Below are 10977 nucleotides of genomic sequence, written 5' to 3' on the forward strand. Positions count from 1 at the left end.
CATTCACGACATCCCCAAATCCTCAGCATGACCTGAGGAACTGAGGCTTGGAGATCCCCACCCAAGGTCACCCAGGTGTTCAGAGGTAGAGCTTCAAGCCTTTTGGCTCCAGAGCTCCCAGTCCTAACCGTGGGCCTGGCCTAGAGGTTGGGCAGAGTGCCAGGACCTCTAGGCCAGACACTGTTCCTTTCCTTTGCCAGCTCTGAGCCAAAAAGATTCAAGGATCAATCACTCATCAGCAAACGCTGGTCCTCACCCGGTTCCAGGCCTGGCGATGGTCATCCTCTGAACCGTGGCCTGCACCCTGTTCTCCTGCTACTTCCCAGGGAGTCACCTAATTCACACCAGCAGGAGGACAGTCTCCTGCAGGGGGCCACTCAAACCCCAGAATCTAGGCCTGAGGAGCGTACCCTTTGCAGAAGGAACCCTAAGTGCATGTGCTTCTGAAAATCCCTGCTCATTTTTCTGCTGCAACGTCTCTTCCATGTGTTTCAAGGGTAGAAAATCGCAGTTTTGCTCACAGCTCTCACCTCTTCCTCCCCTCCCCTGCAAATAATCGCTGTTTGGAAACTTTTACAAAGGAAGCGGTTGAGTTTGTAGCTGCAAGATGTGGAGATGAAGAGCAAGAAACCACCACCCGCACCCCAGGCAGGCGGTTCGTGGGGCGGGGCTCCCCCAGCACCTCGCTGCCAGCGCCCCTGCTCAGCACAGCCCTGAGTGCAGCCATGAGTCCTGCCGGAGTACTGCTGGTCGTCTGTGGCCTCATCCTGGGTGCCACGGGGGACCCTTCGAGAGGTAAGAGGGGGCCTCCCCACTGTCCAGGCGCCGTGAGCTCGCCCCCCAACCCCGTTCCCAAGGCACATTCCAGGGGACCTCACAGCGGCTGCCTTTGTGGGGAGCAGGCTTCGGCAGAGAGGGGGACTGGGGGGGTCTGGGGACCGGGGAAGTGCCTTCTGTCCCCCGCCGCTCCAGGGGTCTGCAAGTACCCAAGGGAGGCCCGCCACAGCCCCACCGCGGAGACAGCACACAGGGTAGCAGTCAGGCCGTTTCTATTTGATGGTGCGCCATTTCTTTTGATGGTGCACCCTTCCTGCCTCCGCTGCTGCTGCCCTGTGACTTAGCTCTGGGGAACCTAAGTCTTCATCCTTCCAGCCAGGCCAGAGCTGGGGGGACGGGGAGGGGAGCCGCCACCTGTAGGCCAGGAAATGAGGCACAGAGAGGTTAGGCGACTTGCCCAGTAACACAGCCCGTGAGCACCTGCCCCCATGCGCACGAGGAAGCTGGTAGCTGGGGCTGAAGTGACCCGCGGGAGGTGGAGGGTACAGCCCCCAGGTAGTAACTGGTCTCTGCCCTCCTCCCTCTTTGAGGAGGTCCAGAGCCTGGCCACAGATGACCAGGTCCGGGGTGCCCAGGCAGGTGACCTGGGGACAGCCTGAGCCTCTCAGAGTCTCTGGAGGTCACAGACTCGGGAGTGGGTGACACCACCTGGGGCTCTGGACCATCTCAGGCACCATGGGGACAGGACATCCTGCCTCTGCCCCCTCCCCCACCCGCGGTCTTAGCTCACACCATGAAGCCTCACGGGTCCTCTCCTCCAGGAGCTGTCTGTCTTCCTGGGCCCCCTTAGTGCCCAACCGAGGAGGCCAGGCCAGGGAAGTGGCTGGACGTTCAGACCAGGGAAGTGACTCCCAATGAAAGCCTGAGTGAGGGGCCCGCCGTCTCCACTGCACTGGGATGTAAAGCAGGATTGCGTGGGGAATCCTGGCCCAGGAGGCGCTGGACGCTGGCCTCCTTTCCTTGGCAGGACTGCCTCCCCTCTGCTGGGGTTTGGTGCTGGACCAAACCCTCTCCAACCCAGTCCCGCACGTGCCCCCTCAGGAGGTGGAAGACGCCCTGCCCTACACACAGCCCTCTGGCTGGCCTGGCCCTCCCCCCGTCAGGCCTGCTCTCAGCCCCACAGCCCAGATGGAGGAGGGTCCAGAGTCCAAGCCACATGCACAGGCCTTGGGACCTGGAGCCTCTCTGAGCCTCAGTCTCACTGTCCATGAAATGGGTAAACCACTGCACCCCTCAGGCCCTGGAAGTGCCTGGCTGCGGTGGCCCACGGACAGCAATGCCCCGGGCCTGAGGCGGGGGGCAGCCTCCCACCTTCACCCCTGCTCCTGAGCCTCTGCTGGCCGCAGCCCCTATGCCACACAGATCCTTTCTGCTGCAGGTGACAGGTGATGGCCCCAGCGAGGGCCTCGGGCTCGAGTGAGCGGCTTGGAGGCCCCCGTCTGGGGGTCGAGAAGAGACAGCTTGGCCCCAGACCCAAGTCCGCCCCTCAGCCCCACGGCCTTCCTCTGAGAACAGATCCTAGAGCCTTCCATGGTGGGAGGTCAGGGGCCCCGAGTGTCGCCACCTGCGCATCTGGCTTATCCCCACCCCTGGTGCTCAACTACGCTGACCTGAGCCCGGCAGCCTCCCTCCCCAAGCCCTTCAGAACCTAGGAAATTGCTACATCGATTTCTTCAGCCACTTTTCCTTCGGTTGAAAATGGAAGCCCTTTTTCAACCTGACTCATCTCTCCTGGGAAGCCCTCCCAGTCGGGCTTGCAGGGGCCCATCTTCCCATCACAGGCCACCTGGCAGGGTCTGGGGTCCAGCAGCCATCGTCACCAGTGGCAGGACCCAGAGACCACCCACCACAAGGGAGGCCCACGCCGGCCTGCATCCCAGGGCAGGGGGTGGAGGGTAACTGCTGCATCTCTGCACGAGGGCCACTGACCCACCCTCTGCATTTTGAGGTTTCTTTTTTCCAGTGGGGGCACCCATCTGCCCTCAGAGCCCCACTGCAGCCATTTCACATATTTGATAATCATGACACTATGGTATGTCCTTTATCGACAAGATCTTCCTATGGATGGTCTCCTGTATTTCCACCACAACCCTGTGGGGTTGGTGCCATCATCATCCCATTATACAGATGAGGACACGGAGGCTCAGAAAGGTCAGGCAGTTTCCCCAAGGCTGCACAGCCTTTGAGAGGCAGAGTTGGGACTCACTCTGGGCATGTCCCAGTGGATTAAGGCAGGGACTAACCATTATCCTGTTTGTGCCAGGGGACACCTATGCTCTCAAAACAACGGGGCTACTCATTAGTCAGAGCCCCAAGAGCACAGCCGGGTAGGTGTGGCCCCACAGAATTAAGGGCAACCACCAGCGCACTGAGTTCTGGTGTCAAGTGAGGGGGCGAGGCTCGGAGTGAAACTCCAGGTGGTCAGTGGACACCAGCACCCCGCTCTCTGGGCACAGCCCTCCTAGTGTGCACTCCAGGACCCCGCCTGTGACATGACAAGGGCCCCGTGATGCTGGCAGGGAAGCAGCCACCACGAGGAGACCACCGGGGACACGGTGGGGCAGCCTCCAGTGGGGGCCTCAGTGTTTGGCTCCTGGGCACCCTGGTTCCTTTCTCGGGTCCCCCCACCTCCCAGCCACACACAGGACACTCCTGAAACACGAAGGGGTGGGGAGCCCCAGCTGCCTGAGCAGCCCCTCTCCCTTCCACACCACGGAGGGAGGGGCTGCGCGGCCTGAGGCACTGAACTCTCCAAAGGGCCCAGCACCCCCACCAGGCTTCGGTGCATCTGTGGACACACAGCCAGCGTCCCAGGCTCCAGCGCCTCCTACAGGACATCATCCCATGTCTTCATTTTTCAGAAAAGCAAGTTGAGGGACGTTTACCAAAAACATTTGCTGCTGGCTCATTTTACCAGCTGCTCTTTGTCAGGAGGTTGCTGTCCTCTCCTGGGACATTTGCTGCATGTTTGGTGGTAATTGGAGGGCAGATTCCATCCTCTTTAACCTGCATAGAAACAGTTAACTGTGGCCGCAACCCAAAGGGCTGCTGACCACGTCCCCCAAAGCTCTGGCTGCACCTACTCAACTGTGGACCTGCCTTGAACCCCTCGATGTTTGTGAAGTGCCCACACACTGGTGGAGGGAATTGAGTGCCCCAACTGGTGAGGGCAAGCGCAGAGCCTGGCCACCGAAATCAGTGGGGCCGGTGTTAGTTCTGAAGAAGGGGGTGTAGGGACAGGACAGGACAGGAGCTGGAGTAGGAATCACGTGATTTAGATGGAAAGTTACACTTTTCAGCAAGAAACATCAGAACGTTTCCTTGACGTTCTGCTTCCCATTCTGGTCACCAGGAGAGGAGAGACTCCTTGACTCCCTTGAATCAGGTTGAATCAGGGGGTGTCGAAGGGGCCTGGGGTGATTTCACAGAAGGGGGTGGCCGGGAGTCCACTGGTGCAGCCTGAGCAGCCCAGGGGCCTGTGGGATCCCCAGCCGTGCTGGCTCCTGGAGCAGGTCCGGGCTGTGCCAGGGCAGGTGGGAAGGATCTGCCAGAGGCAGGTCCCGCACCGGTTCCTGCCCGCGCTCTTGGTCCCAGGGCCAGCTCCAATGCCCAGGTCTGAGACAACAGGGGCTCGCATTTCCGCCAGGGAGTCTGCTCTGGCCCCAGGAAAGCTGGGCCTCTGCCATCCTCCCTCCAAGCCTCCCGCCCCTGCACACTGTGCTCGCCTGGTGCTCTTACAACTGTGCATCCGGGGGCGGCTCAACCCCCTGCTCAGTACCCAGCACAGCGCTGCTATCACCCGAATCTTCCCAAGACTCCGGCCCCCCATCTCTTGCCCAATCTCTTGCCGTCTTGAGCCATTTGTTTCAAGACCAGCTGAAGAGCTACTTCTCTCCCAAGAGCAGTAAGGGGCCCTCTTCTCTCCTTCCTGACTCAGCCCGCCCCTCACCACAGGGCCTGCCCGCCTCCCTCTTCCCAGCGCCTTTCTGGGCCTCTTCCCAGTGCCTTTCTGGGCCGAGGCCTCCCTGCCCCAACCGGCAGGGGATGGGGGAAGGAGTCTGGCTCATTTGGAAACCTCACCTCTCTGCGCCGCCCGGCCCCTCCCCAGCCCAGCGTGTGTGATGAGTGTTTGTTCCTCCTCACAACCTCTCCTTCTGGTTGTCCTTTCAGTCCACATCACCAGGCCACCACCTGCCACCAGTGTGAGTCACGATCCCCCCGTGGCCCCCGCACCCAGCCTGCAGCCAGGTCTGCCCCGTGCTCCGCTCTCTGCTCCCCCGGCCCACCTCCGCGCCTTCTAACTGGTCTCCACCCCCAGCTCCCTTTTGGAGCCGCTTATGCCGGATCACTGTCCTGCCCCCAACCTGGAGTTGCCCACAGCACCCATTGAGAAATACTTCTTGAGAGAAAAAGAGCACGGCTTTCACACATCGGTTTAACCTGCCCTACACTCCTTCGACGCCTGTTTCCTCCCTGTAGATGGGACCACAGCCAGCCCAGGGTGGGTGGGGGGTGAACCCCTGGGCAGTGGTGGGAGGCAGCTAGCTGGCTGGGGCCCAGGGCCCCCGGCTGCCTGTCTTCTTCCAGAAGGAGAGCCCCTCTTTGGGCTTATTCTGCACCAACCTTGCCCTGTGGACATTCTAAAGAATCACTCTGAAAATAGGTTTGACTTTTCAACTTTTTTAAATTAAAAATGGGGTTTTACTGTTTGTTTAGATAACTCTGCTGATGAAGCCTCGCTTAACTGAAGCCTATATTTCAGGAAATGTAGTTAAAAATAAACCAACTTCAAGTTTCCTACAACCTCTTTGTAACTTTACCGAAATCGCTTAGGAACTGACATCACACGTTTGGCAGAGACATTCATCGGAGGTTTGGCCTCACCTAGTTTCACTTCATTATTATAATCATGTTAAGTTCAAGTGAAATTAAATGTAGTATACTTTATTTAAAAAACAGGTAGCAGTGGTTACCTTTGCAACACTGAGAGTGAGCTCTAATGTTTCTGTTGTACTTTTCTGTGTTTTTCAAGTTTCCTACCAAACAAAATCAGAAAAAGCAATATATGTAATTTGTACAAAGAAAAAATAGCTGTGGATATAGACCCACAAACACATGGGCGACTGGACCGTCCACCAGGTGGTCCTTCCCGTCTGCTGTTCAGACTATGCTGACAAGCAGAAATCAAGCTGTTTTCCAAACAGAAAACCACACTGGACTTCCTGTCGTCAACAGCAGGCCAGCAGCCCTCCCAACACCAGAGTCAGAGCCACGGGCTCAGGGCCCAGCCAGCCGACCAACCCAGCTGCCGCATCCAGAGACCTCAGCCACAGCCCAGCCCAGAGTCTGTGCGGACGTCATGTGAGGGCCGGATTATGGCAAAGGAGACTCTCAGAGACCTTGGGGACAGAGCTTTGTGGGGGATGAGCGACAATCTTACCTGCTGGGAAGCTCTCATGGGGGTGGAGCAGGCCTCCCAGCTGAGGGGGCCTCACAGAGCCATCCAGAGCTCCATCTTGACCCAGGGACCCAGCTGGGGCCCACCTGCCAGGAGAGGTCCCGCTTGGGCGGGCAGTGCCAGCCCCCCTTACAAAGAGGCTGTCATGAGCGCCAGCAGCTCACCCCCAGGGTCATGGGCCCTCCACAGATCCTACCCAGACCGGAGCCATGCCTCCTCTGCCCACTGCCAGAGGAGACCCATCAGCGAGGCCGCATAGGGCCGGCTCTGGCCATCCTGGTTCTCACACCCGGTGAGGGTCTCGTGTGCCCACTGCCACAGCAGATATCCAGTTCTAAGGAGGGCTCTGTGCAGACCTCAGGCGGCGGTGGAACCAGCCTCCTCCGAAAACCTCGCTCTAGGCTGATGGGCTCACTGACATCCTGGCAAGACCTCCCCGCTGAGTTGAGCTGAGTTGGCATCCGCCGTGTCTCACCCTCTGCTGTGACCTGCGTACAGGCCGGCCCCCAGAAGAGGTCCCAGTGTACTGGACTGACCCTGGCCCAAGCTCCTGGACACATAGCCACACACGAGCCATCCTGCCAGGTGCCTGGGTCCCAGCCCAGCAAGCCCACTGACCCTGACCCCCACCCCCAGCTGAGGTGAAGGCCCTCTCAGTCCATCAGCCCCGTGGCTGGGGGGCCCTGTCTCCAGCAGGACACCCCCGTCCAGCCCCTGAGGAACAAAACCCCCAAGCAGTGCCGACCTCACACCATTGTTTTCCTCCCACGAGTCGAGACTTCTTCACAACCAGGGAACCGCGGGTCCTCAAGATGGCAGGGCCCATACCCAGCACCCTGGGTCTGCAGTCCCAACGAGTCCCCCGTGAGGAGGGGACCCAAGCAGCACTGACCACTCCTTTCCGCACGCAACGCCCAGAAGTTCGTCCACAAGTCTCTACTTCCTGTGGCTCCAGCGGGTCCACCACGTGCTGACCCCACCCCCCACTGAATGCACCACAGGTGTTCCCCAAGGTCACGGCCAAGAGAGGCAGAGTGACCTTCCAGGGCAGTGCAAGGCAGTGGACCCTCCACACCGGCCAGGATGCAGCTGAGCCCCGATGCAGGCCGTGCACGAGGCACAGACCCCACACTCCACGTGACTCAGTGAAAGAAAACAGCTGGGCTGGCACCAGGGGGTGGGTCAGCTCCGGATCACTTCTGGCACAAGATGATGTCAGGAAAATCTGGGGAATTCTTAGAAAAGAGAAGTAATCTACAACCCTAAACCCTCTTCCCATTCTCCCTCCTCCTCAATTTCGGTTTTAATATAAAAGTAGTCCGTGACCACTGCAACAAAACTGAGAAACATAAATTTGAAATCAAGTCACCCCTGAGCCACCAACTAGAAAAGCCACCACCCACCTGTTGCCCAAACAACCCAGAGAAGGCAGCACACGGGCACCGTGGGGACCTGGCAGCTGGGCGGATTCAGTCGAGAGTCCTGGGGGCGGAGGACAGCCTTCGAGCACTTCCCCTCGGCCACTTGCTGGGGACAAGCTGAGGGGTCGAAGCCGGAGGGCAGCCTCAAAGGCCAGGGCTGACTTCTCGGAAAACCAGGGTTCATCCTGACAGAGGCTCCAGGCCTGAGGGCGGGCAGGGGTGTCCAGGCTCCTGTAACTGTTGGAAACAACCTGGGTTCTGAAAGGACACCCATTGCGGACAGGGAAAGGACGGGACCACATCTTATCCACCTCCGTGCCGCCCACCGCACTGGCCCTCGGCTGAGGACGGGACAACCACGGGGACGGAGGGCAGACGCACTGGGGGGTGAGAGATGGATGGGCCGGCAGGGTACACGGCCAGGGGAGGGGAGAACAGGCCAGGTGGGCAGATGGGCCAGGCGCCACACCGGGAGCAGAGGCGGGAGGCGTGATCCCTGAACCAAGGACCCCCCGACAGTAATGTTCTTGTCTGGTTCTGTTTCTCGTCCAGATTTTTGTTCCCAGATCCTTAACTCGGGTGTGAAGCCAGGATTTCCCAAGACTATCAAGACCAATGACCCAGACGTCCTCAGGGCAGCCAGACACAGCGCCGAGAGCTTCAACAACTGCAGCAATGACGCCTTCCTGTTCCGGGAGTCGCACGTCAGCAGAGCCCTCGTCCAGGTGGGGTCCGGGATCAGGACTGCCCAAGGAGGCCAGGTCTGACCACCTAGAACCGGACCGGGGCCACCAGAGTCGGGCACCGAGGCCGGCGCCATCTCTCACTGAACCAGGCTCCTCCCGGGCAGCACATAGGGAGGAGGGCGGGCGAGGGCGGCTACAACGGGCCAGAAGCTGCCCCGCCGCCCACCTTCAGGGCTGCCTGCCTGCCGGGCTGCCCACAGGCCACTGCTCCGCGGCCCCAAAGCACTTTCGGCCACGTCCCCCAACCACTGCCCCGTCCCTGCAGGAATGTCACACCCTGAGAAGTCCCCACACTTCTCAGCGGCCCCATACGAGCAGCTCGGTACTCCCCCTCCCATGAGGAAACCATAGGGCAGACAGGCCTGGCTCGTCCTGGGTCCCAAGAACACAGGTCAATGAGGGTACAGGACACAGTCAGTGACAGGATGCAGCCACTCTCGAAAAGCAGGGGCCCAGTGCAGCCGGTCAGCAAGCTTCGCGGTCACTGACCAGGGAGCTGGCCTTAGGGAGAGAGACCCACAGCCCCGAGGATGTGTGCTACCCGACACCACCCCACATGCTGACTCACAATAACAGTCACCCCTGGGTACAGGATTGGGGGGTGACTTTATTATCTCTCTTCTCTTTGGCAACCGCAAACTCTCAGAGCAGGATGCTGTCCCTATCATGGAGGGTGGTCTGCATGGGGCTGTCCCTATCATGGAGGGTGGTCTGCGTGGGTGTAAGTAGCCAGTGTCAGGACTCCAGGGGCCCAGACCCGGGGACTGGGGTCTTCAGCCTCCACCATCTGCAGGAGAGCATGCCCAAGCCTGGGGGCAAGGAGGTGGGCCCCCAGCTCACCCCATCTCTCACCATGTCCTAGGCCCAGTGACCCAGGCCCGCCCTCTATCCCCTCAGATAGTGAAAGGCCTGAAGTTCATGCTGGACCTGGACGTCAGCAGAACCACCTGCAAGAAGAACAGGCACTCGAGCCTGGACAACTGCAGCTTCCAGACCAACCGCACCCTGAAGCGGGTAAGAGGGCTCTGGCCTCCCCACCGCTCACCACCCCCCAGCCACCTCCGCTGCCTCGGAAACCACCCTCGGCACTGCTCTACCTGCGAGGTTCCTGATCCCACCCCTGAGCAGCGCCCACGTCCACCCCCAACACAGGAGAGCGAGAGGCAGCCCCCCAGGACTTCCCAAACAACCACCCCTCCTCGCTCCCACAGACACATCTCCAGGGAGTAAACACTGCAGGTTTGGGGGGTGGGGGGAGAACAAAAGAAAACCTGTACATAATTGAGAAATTTTATATACACACACGGGGAGAGCAGCTGTGGAAAAATTTGGTAATTTGTAAATACATGTCTTGAGTATATATTTTTTAATTATTCTTTCAACATTTCTGTAGGTTTGAAATTTTTCAAAATAAAGTCAGGGCAGGGAGCGAATTCTTCAGTAAAGAAAACACGTGCACATGCATGGGCGCAGACACGCACACACGTGAGCACACAAGCACAAGCACACACGTGTACAGACACACACACACAGCCCCGCCCGAGGCAGTGGCGCTGGGAACCCACCTCTGCAGCGGGTGAGGTCACCCTGGTGGGATGGGAAGCCTCCATGAAGGGGGACCCTCAGGCCACCCTCATTTCAGACTCTCAGCTGCTACTCTGAAGTCTGGGTCGTCCCCTGGCTCCAGAGCTTCAAGGTGCCTGTCCTCCGCTGTCACTGACTCCTGCCTCCCAGCTCCATCCCTGCTGTCATGGGCCCTGGGAAACAGCATCTCCTGAGAGCAGAATGGCGGTGCCAGGGGTCAGCGCAGAGCAACCCCACAGCTGGATTGAACACACCAAGTCTCCTTCCAAACTTAACTAGTCTCCCTGACACTGTGCACCTAGATTCAGGGTCTGCACAGACAGGGCGAGTCCTCCAATGGGGATTACATGGGTTCTCAAACTCCCACCTCACTGCCCCGAGGTCCCAGGCCCTCGAGGAAAGCCCAGAGGGCCATCTTTCCATCTGAATAACCGTCCCAGCACTGGGCAGGGACCAGGCATCAGTGACCTCTTGGGTGAATAGTTACGAATAAACCTGAATAAAGAACTGATCACCTCAAAGCAATGCCTGCTGCTTGACCTGCTAAGGGGAGAATGGGGAAGTCAGGAGGCCCCCTTCCCTCCACAAAGCCCTGGGGGGCCTCGCCACTGAACCGTACTTAAGACCAAAGCCCCAAGGCCCCCCACCTCCAGCTGCGCCGCCCTCTGCTCATCCCAGCTCCACGTTCTCTGCTGCCTGAGGCTCGGCAGCTGCGCCTGGGCAGGTAGGTGGGCAGGGACGGAGCAGATCCCACGGCCCGGCCCGGAGAAGGAGGCAGTGTGGGGGACCTGCTGGGCGGGGGCACCGCCGTGGGTGGGAAGGTGGGAAGGCCTTCGCAGTGGAGGCGACACAAGGCTGGGCCAAGCGGGAGCAGGGGGCCCAGACGCCTGCACCGTGAGCCCGGGAGTCCTCGTCCAACTACGGATTAGTG

At 59.6% G+C, this 10977-nt stretch overlaps 1 protein-coding gene across 1 annotated transcript; it reads left to right on the plus strand.

Moving 5' to 3' along the window:
• Nucleotides 1-610: 610 nt before the first annotated feature.
• CST7 (cystatin F) lies at nucleotides 611-10564 on the plus strand. The gene is made up of 4 exons (XM_059037612.2): nucleotides 611-795; nucleotides 8269-8441; nucleotides 9360-9476; nucleotides 10105-10564. Exons 1-4 carry the CDS (start codon nucleotides 726-728, stop codon nucleotides 10180-10182), a joined length of 438 nt encoding a protein of 145 aa, XP_058893595.1. The 5' UTR covers nucleotides 611-725; the 3' UTR covers nucleotides 10183-10564.
• Nucleotides 10565-10977: the final 413 nt, after the last annotated feature.

Source organism: Kogia breviceps, chromosome 14 (genome assembly GCF_026419965.1).
Source record: "Kogia breviceps isolate mKogBre1 chromosome 14, mKogBre1 haplotype 1, whole genome shotgun sequence".
In the NCBI taxonomy this organism is placed as follows: domain Eukaryota; kingdom Metazoa; phylum Chordata; class Mammalia; order Artiodactyla; family Physeteridae; genus Kogia; species Kogia breviceps.